This window comes from Trachypithecus francoisi, unplaced genomic scaffold (assembly GCF_009764315.1).
Source record: "Trachypithecus francoisi isolate TF-2019V2 unplaced genomic scaffold, Tfra_2.0 Lachesis_group13, whole genome shotgun sequence".
Classification (NCBI taxonomy): Eukaryota; Metazoa; Chordata; class Mammalia; order Primates; family Cercopithecidae; genus Trachypithecus; species Trachypithecus francoisi.
This window is the reverse complement of record NW_022681458.1, coordinates 128,062,978-128,079,934: the sequence shown is the minus strand read 5'-3', so window position 1 is coordinate 128,079,934 and position 16,957 is coordinate 128,062,978. Positions and strand designations below refer to the sequence as shown.

General features: G+C 40.3%; 2 protein-coding genes across 3 annotated transcripts in view; both read left to right on the top strand.

Annotated features, from left to right (window-relative positions):
• The window catches only part of MAP3K2 (mitogen-activated protein kinase kinase kinase 2), a 96,070-nt gene extending 86,241 nt beyond the window's left edge, over window positions 1-9,829 (top strand). The window contains exon 17 of the mRNA XM_033231857.1: window positions 778-9,829. Coding sequence (XP_033087748.1) covers window positions 778-1,003 — 226 coding nt within the window. The 3' untranslated portion in view covers window positions 1,004-9,829. The remainder of the gene's footprint in view (window positions 1-777) is intronic.
• Window positions 9,830-14,562: 4,733 nt separating this feature from the next.
• The window catches only part of ERCC3 (ERCC excision repair 3, TFIIH core complex helicase subunit), a 37,387-nt gene continuing 34,992 nt past the window's right edge, over window positions 14,563-16,957 (top strand). Inside the window, exons 1-3 of one of the 2 annotated variants that reach the window (XM_033231855.1) lie at window positions 14,563-14,687; window positions 15,026-15,231; window positions 15,884-16,120. In XM_033231855.1, the coding sequence (XP_033087746.1) occupies window positions 14,660-14,687; window positions 15,026-15,231; window positions 15,884-16,120 (471 nt within the window). In that variant the 5' untranslated portion in view covers window positions 14,563-14,659. Of the gene's footprint in view, window positions 14,887-15,025; window positions 15,232-15,883; window positions 16,121-16,957 lie in introns of both variants that reach the window. The other variant, XM_033231856.1, reaches the window with a different exon arrangement.

The window sequence follows — 16,957 nt, the reverse complement described above, 5'->3', positions numbered from 1 at the left end:
AGTAGCTGGGACTACAGGCGCCCGCCACCTCGCCCGGCTAGTTTTTTTTTTTTTTTTTTTGTATTTTTTTAGTAGAAGTGGGGTTTCACCGTGTTAGCCAGGATGGTCTCGATCTCCTGACCTCGTGATCCACCCGTCTCGGCCTCCCAAAGTGCTGGGATTACAGGCTTGAGCCACCGCGCCCGGCTAATCCTCCATTCTTTAGGAAGGATTTTATCGTGAGCAAACCTCAGCATTAAAAAGCTTTTTGCTATTACAGAAGTAAATAGTTACTTTGTTTGTCTAAAGACCTTTAAAAGTACTTCATCTTTGTTGTCAGTGTCTTATAATTCATTTAATCTTTAATTCTTTTATAATTTTAAGTTAGACCATGAAATGACCATTTTCTACTTCCCACCCAGAAAAGACTTTAACAGACGTTCATTTTAGGCACCTGAAGGCAATTGATTTCTAATGCTTATATTCTTTGTAAGATAAAGACAAAAATTATTTTTAATGTCAGGTTGGAAATTATATAAAACAAAAATAATAAGATGAATAATGTTCTTTGCCCAACCGTTTGAATTAAGTGATAGTTATTAAATTGTTGTTTTAAATTGATTTTTATGTTTAAATTACAGTTTTACGAAATGGTAGAACTTTTTAATGAAGCTTTGAATTTGAAGTTAAGTCATATTTAAATATACCTGGACTTAATGCTTGTTTCTCATTTTCTAGCTAACTGGCTTTCTTTCATGTTATTGTTTGTGTAATGTATTTCTTTTTGTTTCTTTTCAGGAGTGTTGCATGTACTGTGGTAGAAATGCTAACTGAAAAGCCGCCTTGGGCTGAATTTGAAGCAATGGCTGCCATCTTTAAAATTGCCACTCAGCCAACAAACCCAAAGCTGCCACCTCATGTCTCAGACTATACTCGAGATTTCCTCAAACGGATTTTTGTAGAGGCCAAACTGAGACCTTCAGCTGATGAACTCTTAAGGCACATGTTTGTGCATTATCACTAGCAGCCAGTAACCTCTCCTGTGCCTCTACCTAGCTCCCATCTATTCATTCACCTTCTCTCTGACTGCACTTTTCTTTTTTATAAAAAAAGAGAGATGGGGGAGAAAAAAAGACAAGAGGGAAAGTATTTCTCTTGATTCTTGGTTAAATTTGTTTAATAATCTAAATTTTTTATATTTAATCTTTTTTTCCCTTACAAGAACTTGAAACTTTTTTTTTTAATTTTTATAATGTACTGATGTGGTTCAGAGAGATAAAGCACTTTAGTACATAGTCACTCTTTGTAGTACAAACAAATCATTTGGAATACCTAAAGATTGTAGAGTCATTCCCTCTATCACTGACATATCAGTGGCGATGGGAAGACATGGAAAACAAGGAGAAGAAAATGATGTATAATTTGTAGTTTTTAGTGATAGTATTTAAAATATATCCTCATTTGTGGGGTTGAGCCCTAAACTTTAGTTTAGGGTAGGTACTCAACATAAAGAATATAGGTTTCTTCTTATATCTGTATTCTTTAGATCCTAACCTCTGTCTACCAACCTTTTTGCTCAGTAGGAGTCTTGATAGAAGATATGCATCTCTGAGAGGTATGTTTATTTGTTAATCCTAACCAGTATAATAAGCAAATACACTATAATAGATCCATGTTACTGGAATCTGTAAACTTGAGGGATAGCTTTCTGCTTAAACACACACACACACACACACACACACACACACACGGAAAACCTTTTAAAGTCAAGTCGTGAGCAAATCGAAATAAAAGACAAAAGGAGATCGCTCTTATCAAATGTGTGAGCAGTAGAAGAGACCACATTTGCCAGTCAGTAGAAATAATGACAAAAATTAGGTGTTTAGTGTATTTTAAACTTGTTTTACTTGAGGGAGACGTCCCAAAATTAAAGGAATGGAGAAATAATCAAAATCATGTATGCCATCTTCTATTTCTAGCTCCTGATTCCCCATAGATAACATTCCTTAGGAACGAAGAGTTCAATTAGTAATATTTATGTGTTATGTAGGGAGATGAAACCCTTGTTCTTAGGATCACAGAATACTAAAGCACCTCCAAAAAAACAGGTATCATGTGAAACAGTGGTTGCCAAAAGTGGAGCGAGGATAATTTCACTAGGCATTTGGCAATTCTTAGAGACATTTTTGGTTGTCACAACTGGAAGGATACTAGTGGCATGAATTGGGAGAGGCCAGGGATGCTGCTAAATAGACTGTAATACACAAGGAAAGCAACCTCACCCTCAAAGAATTACCCTGCCCAGAATGTCGGAAGTGCTAAGGTTGAGAGACCCTGATGTAAAGATCAGTCCCAGTTACAAACTGAAAACAGCTATTTACAAAGCAGTAAATGCAAGAAAGGAAAGGAAATTTCAAAGAGAAAGTGATGTAATGCAAATTGAGGATTTTACAAGATCAGCTACTGCTGCTTAAGTCAAGGGTGAATGATCTCAACAAGCAGCAAATAGCAGTCACTTTACCAGCTGCATATTGCACCCACCTAGGTAACTCTTCATTTTAGGAACAAACTGAATTGGAACACTGAGCCTTTTGAACTCAGCCATCTCTATATATTCTTTCCTTAAAATTCATAATTTTAGGCACAAAAAAAAAAATTATCAAAACAAAGTTTTAACTACTAATGGGAAGGTTAAAAAGCTGCCAGGTATTTCTAGTGCAATGTATCCACTAAGAGCAAGGACATTATTAAATGAAACAGGACAGCTGGGGAAGGCCCCACTCTCTCTTAATAGAATTGTGCTCCTATAAAACATGAAGATATCAGTAATTTGGCCACTTGCAGTTTTTTTCAGCATGTTAAAGCAAGTGCTAAGTACTTTATTTTTAAAGGTCTAGAAAACAGTAGTCTTCCTGGAGGCCCCAAAATCCCTTTCATGGGATTCATAAGGGACTCAGGTATTCTTATTTTCTGCCAAAAGGTGTGCTTATTTAGGGACTCTTTTAAGATACTTTGTTTCTGAAGTTAGGTAGATCTTGGTTTACTGTGCCAAGGTCCTATCTAGCATTCCCTGTAGGAATATTTGAAATTCCACTAGCTAGTCTAAGAAGTCAAAGCACAAAATTAGTTGTCAACGCTTCTCTCATACTCTTAAAATTGAAGCAGTTTGCAGGGAAGAACAAGAAGGAGGTGCCCCTGCCTTGGTAAAGCAACTGCCAAATCTTGTTCTAGAAACAATCCCCAAGTGTGTGGATCTATTATAATTTCCTTATCTTTTATGAATGAGGGCATCTTTTCTACTTGAGCAAGATCATGGTCTCTGGACCAGTGGGCTTTTCCTTCATATCTGTCTTGTGTAGTTGTGCTTTTCCTTTGGCTCATTTTTGGTCTGTCAGGGTAACCAGCAGTGCAGAATATAAGACAAATGCTCTTTAGTGAGAAATCCGGTGAGACTGTAGAACCCAGAGCAAAACTGTTTGTTTTTTTTCAGTCTCTGTTTTCTTTTCTAAATGCTATAGAAAATAAAGGCACCTGAAAAGAAACTACTACTTTAACACTGCTGCGGAAGGCCTTTGCTTTATAAGACAATATTATTAGCTATGGGAAAGTAATGTTCTTTATGTAAAGACTTAAAAATAGACAAATAGTTTACAGAGTTATTATATAAAATATGATGTGAATTTATTTCAAACAAGTTGTGAAGGTACCAAAAACCACAATAAAAGTTAATATATATAAAAACTACTAGAACAAAAAAGCTTGAAGGTGTGGGGGTGGAGGGTATGGAAGACCAAAAGTAAATTTAAAAAAGAAAGTTTTGAAAGGAAACAGCTTCATTGGGGAAGTTAAATATAACACTCCGTTTTTTTTTTTCTTCTTTCTAATAATGGTATGGATCAACGAATGCAATTTGAACTTTTTAAGATAACTCTACATGTGTTTTGTTTCTTAAATGCACAATTGATTCTTCTATACTGTAATGCTTCTTTGCTGACGCTGGAAAATGGTCAGACTGCTGACTTTGTGCCTTTAAAATGCATTCTGCTTTGACAGTGGCAGACTTTTTGGTGCTGGAGAAGATTCACTAGCAGTCTTATATGTGCTTTTCAGGAAATATCTTTCTACTTAAGGCCTTGAGAGATTCAAAGTGGCATGACTTAGGCTTGGACCAAATATAAGATCTTTTACATTGCAAACAAAGTGTTGTATTGAATAAAAGGGTTAAAAAATATTATAATGACTAATGGAAATTTTAATGGGTTGGTAATTATTTAAAATGTATTTAAAATTATACAGACTGAAAATTTCAGTATGAATATCTTGAAAATTTTCAGCACTTTTCCTTGTTTACAAAACATCTTTCTAACTTAAAAAAATGACTATTGCCTTAGAAAGTTTTAAAAGGCACAGTTACCCTTATATATGAATTAAAATATTAATGCATTTGCTGAACTATAAAAGAAAATTTTAAACCTTAATTTCACAGTAAATTGAATTGGCTTTCACTTGAGAGTCTTTACCTTATTCCCAATAGAAACTGCATTAAAAAGATGAAACTATTTCTTTCTATTAAGTTTCTGCTACTCCAGTTCTTATATATGTCAGATCTGCTCTGTAGTATTTCTGATGGAGCTGTTACAAGATATGTGAAATCACTTAGAAAATAAAATCAGATGTGAATAGTTTAGCAGGATGACCAAGCCAGATGTAGACTCCTTGGTCTATGGCAAGGTTCTGTGCCAGTGATTTTATTTGGAGTCTGGGAACTGATAGCTTGATATAAAATCACCTGGTGTCAATTAAATATACAAGCCTGTCTTTTTTAATAGAATGAATCTTCTTCATTTGTTTATTCAATAATTGTAACTTACTATGTCAGGTACTAAATTAACATCCTTATTAAGGAGGTCACAATCTAGGAGGAACATGGGCAAGCAGTTACTTACTTTATGGCATGCGCTAACTCTGAAAGTTCAGCAATGATGTTTTAAAATGTTATTTTTTATTAAGTAAGGGAAAAGCAATTTAGGTAATCATTGGCTGTTATAAACTGAAATGTCATTGACAACAGGGATTAGAGTAAAAGTGTCCCTAAACTGGAGGGATCACCTCCCCAACCAGGTCACATAGCATCTCTCTCAGGACCCCCTCTTACTGCAAAACCCAGCCTCTACTCAACAGTTCCGGTGATAGGGAGCATTTATTCCATAATAGTGTTTTTTTGTTCATTTTTTTCTCCCAGTGTCTCTTTTAAAGAAAACATACTTTATTTTGGTCTAAATTGTGAAAATACCCAAAACATTTGATAGAAATCGAACTCTGTCAACAGTGTTATTTATACTAAGATCAGGACAGTTTCTTGAGATCATATTGTTTTATTACTAAGTTTGGCCTTTGTTTTACAAATGTAATGTTCATATTTATTTGAATTTTAAGATTGGTTAAATGTTAATGAAAAGCAATCCAATTGTTAATTTTTAGTAGTGCCTTTTCTCTGTATGCCTTAATTTTATTTTATATTAATAATTCAAGTTACCCACCAAAATGAAGATTTTTTCCAAAATCAGTAGGCTTCACAAGTTCATTTGGCCTTAGACTGTGTATTGGTCCTTAAATGTTTCCTAATGCCTGCCTCCTCCTACCCTTTTCTACCTCCTTTTTTTTAAAATAAATAATAAATGTTAGAAGAGAAACATTAGGATTTGTCTGTGATAGACACGGTGCAGCTTCCACTAGACATGAATTCCCAATAAGCATAGAAAGAGGTATTCTCGTTCTAAAGAGACATGTAAATGTTTTCTGGGTTGAATACTTGATTTTCAGTCACATTGGCACTGTCCAAGTTCTTGGTATATTATTACAGTTCAGTTATGATTTTCATGGTAGAGTCACAGTACTTGTTTTTGCCCTAAAGAAGTCATTCACATGGTTTACAGATGTTGAGGCAATGAGACAGGACAGTGAGTAGGAAATCCAGGGATAGCAGATTCTAGTCCTTAATCCTCAGCTAACATTTTAGGTAATAGTCTAAGTTACTTTTCTGTGATGTGTGTGCATGTGCGCCTGTATGTGTGTGTGTGCGTGTGTGTGTGTGGTGTTGAGTTGGAGGCGGGGTAGGAAGGAAGAAGGGGAAAGGTATGAGTGTTCGATTTAGCTCAGTTTCTGGTTTTGGAAGAACAACTCAAATGTATGACCTACTGATGATATACAGTGAGTGTAGTCATCCTTGGGTAGGAACACCAGTACATTTTCCACAAGTAGCTAGTATAAATGATTGTATAATAATAATATTGATTATAAATTGCCATACTCTTGGTTGCTAAAAGTAGATTAAAACTCAATTTGTGTATATGTATAATAATCTTATATATAATTATTAAATAGAAAGTAATTGATTTTACATAGTTCTTCCTGAACTTTTTGGAGCTGAAATTCTGCCAAATATTATCAAAATAAGCTTCCTTAGCTTACCAAGTATTCACAAGGAAATTCTCTTATACCTCTTTTTGGTTGGCTAGGGGAAGCATGCTATGAAGCAGTTGTTCCTGCTTCATAATTGTCTTTGGCTTGGCTTTGACTTCTGCCATGGTTTGGACGGGATCCCATGGTAGGTGTGGGAAGTACTGGCCTCCCATCTCCCCATACTCACCTTCCAGAGCTATTGATGGAAATGAGCTCTTGGGGGAGCCTAGAGATTCTTTTTTCAGTGGTCATGTAAGCATTCACGGTTGAGCTTCAGAAAGATGAGGGAGGAGTCATAGCTACAGTAAAGAAAAGAATACATTTTATCTGTTGCCTGTATACAGCCTCATAGAATTCTTCATACTTTTTATATTGTGCATTTTAATTGACAGTCATATGGTATTTTTGTTAATAACAGCAAAGGCATTAAATCGGTACCATTGTTCCTTCTGCCTGATGACTTCTTGTTAGTAACACAGTCTGTATTATCAGAATCACTTTAAACCAAAGCTTTTGTATTCCCTGTACACATAGCCAAAATAATTAGCACTGTTACTTCCGTCCACTTGTAAGCTAATAGTATAAAAATTATAAAGCAGATACTAATAGAATTTGTATTCTGGTATATCCTTCAAGGAAAAGGACAGGTGATCAGTGTTTGCATTTAGACGTGCAGAAGTTACTTCCACTGTTGAGGAACTGTGTAGACATGAATTTAAGCTTGTACATGTGCCAGTCTTGTTAATGTCACTTGACCACCAATGCACATAGACAGACATTAATGTCTGATGCCTCAGGTTGATGGCGTACTTTCTTCCTAGCGTCTTAACATTTATGAACTTATGTTTGACTTGAGGGGCATTTCAGCAAAGCTGTGAGGAAAAGTAAGTTCCGGACTGATGTCTGTTTTGTGCCATAGACATGTTGGAACATAAGGAAGTGTCTGCTTCTACTGTATGTGCAGGACTTGTCCCCAAATAATTTCTGAATCCCTTAATGCAGTTGAGAACAGTAAAATTCATGACCATACCAAAAAGCACTTTTAAGTTCACTTATTTTTAAATATTCTTTTAGAATTTATTTTTTAAAAGCATATGTAACTAGTGATGATTTTAGCATTAGCTTTACTTGGAGGAGAGAAGTAACAAAATTACATCTTAAACTCTATTAGATAGACTACAAAATGGAATTGATGTATTCTTACTTTTCCAAAGAATTTTTTCCATCTGGAATAAGAAGAAGAGAGGATTAGTTGAAACATCTGAGCTGGAGAGGCTTATGGGCAAAAGGAAGTGCGCTAGACTCTTGCAATACACGCTATTCAATTGAAAGTACAGTGTCTAAGGATAAAAATACTTCTTTAAAAACCAACAATTGTTTTAATGCAATCTTAATTAGTAAATGGTTTACATTTTTTCTATTGTTATTGGTTTTAAAATTTTGCTACCCTGAATTCTGAAATATTATAAAAGTTAATACCAAAAATACTTTTAATGTCTGACATCTCTTACATTTCACATGGTTCTTTTTATTCATTGTAAATAAAAGTAAACTTGGATAAATTTGAGAATAAACTTTGCGTTGTTGCAGACTATGATTATCAATTTGTAAATTTACCCTTTGACATAATAATGTACATTTTTTAATGTAGCCATTAAAATATCTATATTTAACCTATTGGTTTCTCTCTGTAAATGTTTCTAATCTCAGTTGAATGCTGGACAGTTTATAATTATGTACAAAGAGTTTTTTTCCTATTAAGATTGACATTTTTGCACATTTTTGGAAATGTTTAATTTGTACACTGATTTACTACTCTGACCAATAATTGTTGATGAGTGTATGAGCATCATGAATGCGTGCATTGAACTACTGTCTGTGTCTTTATGTTTTAACTTCTTTCAAGATGTAGCCATCAGTTACTGCACTGCTATTACTGACTTAAATGGACCTTTTTGCTTTTACAGACTATACTTATCTATGGTTCTTTGTTGAAGAACTCAGGAGTTCAACATTAATAGAAATTAGAAAATTTTATAATGTATTATAAAATCCATTACTAAGTTGAAAGTATGCTCTGTGTATCAGGGGATGTATGTTTGTGTGATTTTTTTTCTGTCTGTAGGCACATGTATATATCCCAGTAAGTTCTTACTTTCATTTCATTTCTACATTTTTATGAACTTGTTTTATAAGGGTACTATTTAGTTGTGATAATTAAATATATATAAAAGCTTTCTGAGAGATTATTTACTATATGAATATATTTTCAGCTGGCTGATCAAAAGTATTTTTAAAATTTTGTTTTTAACCATTCAAAATGTATTTGTATTTTCAGAATTGAATGCAAATCATACTTAGAGCCCAATTAAAATACTCTTGCAAGAAAAAGCATTAAATTCTCTTTAAGAGAATTCTGTGAAATGCAAATTAAGGGAAAAATAGGTTTTAAGCAGTAGCAAAAACACACCGCTAAAAATGGCCTTTGAATTCTCAGAGCTATGGAAAAATGTGAGAAACTAAATTGTCTCGAGATGTCAAGATTTTTCTATCTCCAGTTGCTGTTGGCCTGTCCTACTGTTGTCTTTTGAATATTTCCTGTATTCTACCCCAAAATATTTCAACTTTTAGTTTTTCTATCACTGGGCAAGGTCAGACTGGGTTTATAAAACAGTATATTGGCATATTGTGATTCTTTGTAATTGACTATAAATTGGTTTTGAAATGTCCAAACATCCATTGTGTGTCTTTATATTGTACTGTGTGTTTTAAGTAACTGGCAGAAAAAGAATTGGAAATGAAATTTCCAATCAGACAATGTTGTATTAAAGAAAACTTTGTTTTAAGTATGCGGTACCATGTAAAATTACTCATGTTAGGAATAAAGTCCACTGTTGAAGTCGAATGTCACTAAGTTTATGATGTTAAAAGGAACCGGTGTGATTAGGAAAACCTACCAGAAGCCAGATATAGTGTGGTACGTGCCACATTTCATGCACATTTTGATTTTGTGTTGTCATTCAAAATTGTGCTTGTAAAAATGTATACTATTTCTGAGTTTTATAATTTCTAGGTACTTGTTTTTTCTTGCTGGTAAATAGCTTTTTAAAAAATCTAATATAAAAGAAACCATGTTTATATTTTGTTAGTGATCAATGACTTTGTTTATATGGAAATTTGTATATCGTTGGCACACATTTTGTTTAGGTTTACGTGCATGAAGGCCTGCAATAATTAGCACAATGAAAATTGCTTTTTCTTACATGTTCATTTTTTTTGAAAGATTGTGGTGCAAAGGCTTACTCTAAGTAACCTTCTGGACTATGGAATGAATATAAATGAATGGCACTTTGAGTGTTAATAAAGCTAATATTTATTTCCACTGTGATGGGTTTTTCCAGATCTATTCTTGGACACATTTTATTTACAGTTATTCCCTCCTTGCTTGAGTTGAGCAGTCTCTAGGAGACCAAGCACAGACAAATCTAAAAACAATGAAACTAAACCAAATCTTTCCAGTATCTAAGTCTATAATGTTCCACCCAACTTGTAGTGTATCTTTGGCTGGACATCTTGATTACCTAAATCAGAACTAACGATGATTAAAAATAAACACAAACCCTACTATCAAACCTACTGAGTTTAAGGAACGGTCTTTCACATGGTGTTGGAGATTCTTTATTTATTTATTTATTTGAGACAGAGTCTTGCTCTGTTGCCCAGGCTGGAGTGCAGTTGCGCCATCTCAGCTCACTGCAAGCTGTCTCCTGGGTTCCCGCCATTCTCCTGCCTCAGCCTCCCGAGTAGCCAGGACTACAGGCGCCCTCCATCACGTCCAGCTAAGTTTTTGTATGTTTAGTAGGGACGGGGTTTCACCGTATTAGCTAGGATGGTCTCCATCTCCTGACCTCGTGATCTGTCTGCCTGGGCCTCCCAAAGTGCTGGGATTACGGGCGTGAGCCACCGCGCCCGGTGGAGGTAATGTAACACTTTGCTATAGAGGGCAACTTAACGCAACCTCAGAATTGAAATCTCAAAATCAGAATCAGAAACCTCAGAATAGACCGGGTATGGTGATCCCAGCACTTTGGGAGGCCGAGGTAGGTGGACCGCTTGAGCTCAGGAGTTTGAGACCAGCCTGGGCAACATGGTAAAACTCTTTTTCTACAAATACTACAAAGATCAGCCAGGTGTGGTGGTGCATGCCTGTGGTCCCAGCTACCCAAGAGGCTGAGGTGGGCAGGTCGCTTCAGCCTGGGGGAGAGGTTGCAGTGAGCTGAGATCGCACCACTGTGCTGCAGTCTTCATGACAGAACCAGACCCTGTCTTAAGCTTCAGAATCTTGTATATGCTCTGATCCAGCAATTTATATCTAGGAATTAACCTGTGGAAATAGACTGTGAATGTTGTAAGTTGCATCTATAAATTCCAAACGTGAAACTCTAAATGCCCGACAATAGGGGTTACTGTAACAAAGTACCACAAATTGGGTGGCTTGTAATAAAACATTGTCTCACAGTTAGGGAGGCTAGAAGTCTGAAATCAAGGTGTGAGTAGGACCATGCTCCTGAAACCCATAAGGGAATCCTTCTTTGCCTCTTCCAACTTACTTTTTATATTTTAGAAATTGGGTCTCACTATGTCGCCCAGGCTGGCCTCAGACTTCTGGGCTCCCACCTCAGCCTCCCGAGTAGCTGGGACTACATGTGCTGCACGGCGTTGTGTCCAGCTGCCTCTTCCGACTTCTGATAGCATCCCTTGGTTTGTGGCAGCATAACTCCAATCTCTGCTTCCATCAGCACGTGGTGCTCTTTATGTGTCTATCGACACAAATGTGTGTGCTCCCCTTTTTATAAGGGGACCAGTTACTGGATTAAGGCCCACCCTAATGACCTGATTTTAACTTGATTGCCTCTATAAAGACCCTGTTTCCAAATAAGGCCATATTATGAGGTAGTAGGGGTTAGGACTTCAAAATATCTTTTTGGATCAGGTGCAGTGGCTCACACCTCTAATATCAGCACTTGGGGGGCCAAGGCAATGGACAGCTTAAGTCCAGCAGTTCAAGACCAGCCTGGGCAACATGGTGAAACCCCATCTGTACAAAAAAAAAAATACAAAGAGCCAGGCATGGTGGCATGCCTGTAGTCCCAGCTACTTGGGAGGCTAGGAGGGAGGATCACTTGAGCCCAGGAGGTCGAGGTTGCAGTGAGCCCAGATTGCACCACTGCACTCCAGTCTGGGCAACAGCAAGACCTTGTCTCAAAAAAAGTAACTTTTTGAGGGGCAGGGGACACAATTCAACCCATAGTCTGTCCTCTGGCCCCTAAAACTTCATATCCTTCCCACATGCAAAGTATATTCACCCCACCTCGACGTCAACAAAAGTCAGTCATTCCAGCATCAACTCCAAGTCCAATATCATCTAAATATCAGTTCAAATCTCATCACTGAAATCATCCAAATCAATTGACTCTGGGTAAGGTTTCCTGGTGGAGCAAATTTCCTTTCTATCTATGAACCCATAACAGCAGTAAGTTATCTGCTTCCAAATTACAATGGGATAGGCAGAGGATACACACATTCCATTCCAAAAGGCAGAAATGGGAAGGCAAAAGGCTTGCAGGCGCCAGGCAAGTATGACACCTAACAGGGCCAATGAGATAGGATTTTAAGGCTTGAGAATAATCCTCAATGGCTTGATGCTCTGTTCCTCAGGACCCACTGGGGCTGCAGTCCTACACCCTCGGAACTGAGGAGGTGGTGGCGGTGGGTTCAAACCCAAGCCTGTCCCCTTCAGTCGCATGGTGGCGGAAGCAGGCTCACTGGCCTCTGAACTGTCCCTGCCAATCCTTTTCCTACCTGTGGAATCCTGGAAGTCCAACAGCCTTCCTTCATTTCATCCCATCTATGTACCCCAGTCAAAACTGTCCAGGTTTCTGTGGAGATGGGTGATTGGGTCTATAAGCCACACACCTAATCTCTTGCAAATAAATGGTTGTCCACATCCTTAGTGTTTCTCCAGAGCATACTTTCTCTCTCTCTCTCTTTTTTTTAACAATGTGAGTACGCTAAGAATGATCCAAATCTTCAAGTTCTGGTTCCTTTTGTTGAACAATTCCACCTTCAGTGTATCTCTTCTCACATTTCACTATAAGCAGTAAAGAGAAAGCAGGCTTTTTTTTTTTTTTTTTTTGAGATGGGGTCTTACTCTGTCGCCCAGGCTGGAGTGCAGTGGCATGATCTCTGCTCACTGCAACCTCTGCCTCCTGGGTTCAAGAGATTCTCCTGCCTCGGCCCCCTGAGCAGCTGAGACTACAGGCGAGCGCGACATCACGCCCAGCTAATTTTTGTATTTTTAGTAGAGACGGGGATTCATCATATTGGCCAGGCTGGTGTTGAACTCCTGACCTCATGATCCTCCGCCTCGGACTCCCAAAGTGCTGGGATTACAGGAATGAGCCACCGCGCCCGGCCCAGGCCTCACTTTTTTTTTTTTTTTTTTTTTTTTTGAGACGGAGACTTGCTCGCTCTGTTACCCAGGCTGGAGTGCAGTGGCCGGATCTCAGCTCACTGCAAGCTCCGCCTCCCGGGTTTACGCCATTCTCCTGCCTCAGCCTCCCGAGTAGCTGGGACTACAGGCGCCCGCCACCTCGCCTGGCTCGTTTTTTGTATTTTTTTTTAGTAGAGACGGGGTTTCACCTTGTTAGCCAGGATGGTCTCCATCTCCTGACCTCGTGATCCGCCCGTCTTGGCCTCCCAAAGTGCTGGGATTACAGGCTTGAGCCACCGCGCCCGGCCCCAGGCCTCACTTTTAACCATTACGTAGAAAATGGTTAAAATGTCCTAACTTATCACTTACAAGTTCTACTTTCCACCCAACAGAATACAATTCAGGCAAGTTCTCTATCACTTGCTTCCAGTTTCAATAACGTATTTCTCCTTTCCATCTGAGCCGTCACCAGAATCACCTTTACTGTCCATATTTCTACCAAGGCTCATCAAGATAATAGAGGCTTTTCTATGATGCGCCTCAAAATTCTTTCAGTCTCTATCAATTACCCAATTCAAAAACCACTTTCCCATTGTTAGGTATTTGTTACAGCAGTACCCTATTTTCCATACCAAAAATCTGTGTTACGTTCTCCAGAGAAACAGAACCAAGAGGCCCACTGAGCCAACGAGCAAGAGACATTTATTTTTAAAGAATTGGCTCACGCAACTGTGGGGGCTGGCAAGTTGGGAATTCAGGTAAGAGTTGATGTTGTAGTCTTGAGTCCAAAGGCTGGAAACTCAGAACTTTCTATGTTGCAGTCTGGAGACAAAATTCCTTTTTCCTTGAGAAACCTGTCTTTGCTCGTAAGGCCTTCAACTGATTTGGATGAGGCCAACTCACATTATTGAGGGTAATCTGCTTTATTTAGGCTGAGCCAGGAGAATGGCATGAACCCGGGAGGCAGAGCTTGCAGTGAGCCGAGATGGTGCCACTGCACTCCAGCCTGGGCAATAGAGCGAGACTCTGTCTCAAAAAAAAAAAAAAAAAATGTTGCCCAGGCTGGAGTACAGTGGTGCAATCTCAGCTCAATGCAGCCTTTAACTCCTGGGTTCAAGTGATTCTCCCACCTCTGCCTCCCAAGTAGCTTAGACTACAGGCGTGTGCCACCATGCCTGGCTACTTTTTTTCGTATTTTTCGTAGAGATGGGGTTTCACCATGTTGGCCAGGCTGGCCTTGAACTCCTGATCTCAAGTGAGCCACCCACTTCAGCCTCCCAAAGTGTTGGAATTACAGGCGTGAGCCACCGTGCTCAGCCAAAATTTTTTTTAATTAAAAAAAAAATTTCTTCCTTACCCATGGACTCAGGTCACATTCTCTCTCTCTCTTTCTCTCTGTCTTTATCAAATTTGTTTATTGCCCGCATCGCTTCATTAAAATTTAAGTTCCAGGAGGATAAGGCCTTTCATTCGCGCACTACGCAGGTGCTCAACACACAGTATTTTCCTTCAGTTGTAAAGAAATGAATGAGCGGCTGGGTCGCACGAGCTAACAGCTCTGCAGCCGCTAGCTCCCCGCTCTTCCAGCCCCCGCCATCACGGTGCCCAGAGGCGGGGCGTCCTGTGCGGACAACAAGGAGCTTCCGGATTGAGCCGGAAGTCCCCGACAGTGGATGCCGCGGCGGGCCTGTGGGAGCTTGGGCCTTCTCTGCTGCTGTCACTGCCATGGGCAAAAGAGACCGGGCGGACCGCGGTGAGCCGTGGCGCGGGCACGCTCAGCCACGACTGTGCTCTCCGGCCCTGCCTCGCGCTCTGCCTCGGAGCTGCTCCCGGCTTCTCCACGCCGGCCGACCCTGCCGGCCCTCCCGCGCGCACCCCGTTGGGACAGGCCTTTGGGCGGGAGAGACGCTGGACCTGGGCGCAGCCCAGCGAACTCGGCCTGGGGGAGGCGGGTGAGGGGCGCAACGCCCGTGGGAGGCTGGTGGCTCTTAGCTAGGAGTTTGCGGCGGCGGCCCAGGTGAAATGCTGCCCAGCGGTGCGGAGGGAGCCCTAGACTCCTGCTGGGCTTATTTGTATGTTGGTGTCTTGCAGACAAGAAGAAATCCAGGAAGCGGCACTATGAGGATGAAGAGGATGATGAAGAGGACGCCCCTGGGAACGACCCTCAGGAAGCGGTTCCCTCGGCGGCGGGGAAGCAGGTGGATGAGTCCGGCACCAAACTGGATGAATATGGAGCCAAGGACTACAGGCTGCAGATGCCGCTGAAGGACGACCACACCTCCAGGCCTCTCTGGGTGGTAAGCATGCCCTTAGCTTGGGCAGGGCCCAGGAGTGTGCGGAGCGGCAGCTAAATCGTGGGCATTCTCAGAGTCAAAACTGACATTCAGGCTACCGCCCCTAGAATTGGCCGGGAGAGAGCTTTCATCCACTCGGCGGAACGGCCCAGCAGTTGCGCACACGTGTGCCGGCCCGGCCTGGGCTTCCTCCGGCTCTAACCCCTCAGTTTACTCTCACTGCTTCCCCAGCCCTACCCCATGTAGTAAATACTTTCATCTGCCGAACAAATAGCATTTATCATGTAACAATTTGTTTCCTCAAATAATGGAAGACATGTTCGCTAGCAAGCTTTTGCTCTACTTAAAATAATTAATGTTCTACATTTAGTTGAAATTTAGCCGAAAGGTAACTTGAGGATAGCCAGTAAGATGGGCTTTCTCTGTGCAGAATAGTGGGAAACAGCTGTTGACTTTGGAAACATTTTCTTCTATTTTTCTTTGCTCTTCTGTATCTGATGAAAGTAACGGGCCCCACGGTTGTCTGAAGGAGTGCTTGCAAGAATATCTGTGGTGTTGGGCAGCTTATTCTTTCTTGATAATGATATGGGCAAGAGTCCAGTCGTCTCTGCAACTCATGTTTCCTTGTCCATTTTGTCCATTTGGTGTCTCTCAGGCTCCTGATGGCCATATCTTCTTGGAAGCCTTCTCTCCAGTTTACAAATATGCCCAAGACTTCTTGGTGGCTATTGCAGAGCCAGTGTGCCGACCAACCCATGTGCATGAGTACAAACTAACTGCCTACTCCTTGTATGCAGCCGTCAGCGTTGGGCTGCAAACCAGTGACATCACCGAGTACCTCAGGAAGCTCAGCAAGACTGGAGTCCCTGATGGAATTATGCAGTTTATTAAGGCAAGTGGCAGCTGAGGTCAGCAATTCCACCTGCCCTGCTAATGTAACAATGGGCATAGGTGCTCCATGTTGTCAGCCTGTGGCAGCCATGAGAATATGCCATTCAGATTTCCTGTGGGGAGCATAACGACTGATTACCCCAGCCGCTACACTCTGGATCCAGCATTGTGTTCTGGGTGAGGCCACACTTCTCATGACCTGCTCCCAGCCATGGGTATTAACACAGAGGGGCCACTAATTCAGGCCCAGTGTAGCCAGGGAGAATTTGGGAATTGGGTGTGTTCCCCTCAAATTCTGTCTTCAAAACCTCATACCCAATGGTAATGTAATTGGAGTAAGAAAGTAGTTAAGACTAAATGAGGTCGTCCGATATGATTAGCATCCTTGTAAGAAAAGACACTGGAGCATGCTTTCTCTCACCTGCCCTCCTTGTCATGTGAGTACACAATGGGAAGGTGGTCCATGGACAAGAGCCTTCACCAGAAACTGAATCAGCTGGTACCTTGATCATGGACTTTCAACCTCCACAGCTCTGAGAAAATACAGTTCTAACGTTGAAGCCACCCAGTCTGTGGAATTTTGTTATGGCAACCCAAGCTGACTAACACAGGTGGTAAACTCTGTCTAAAGCTAAGTATCTGCAAGAGACCGATAGTCAACAAGTTCCATGAGGGAAAGTCAAAAACAACTTCAGATGTTTTTGACAAAACAAAGAGGGTTCCATGTGATTAATAGTTGAACGTGCTAGGTTTCTTCTGAGAGATGGGTGAATGCCATTTAAAAGAGATGGACACTGGCTTTCATTGCCTTTGGCTGATCCAAAGGGAGTCAGATTCA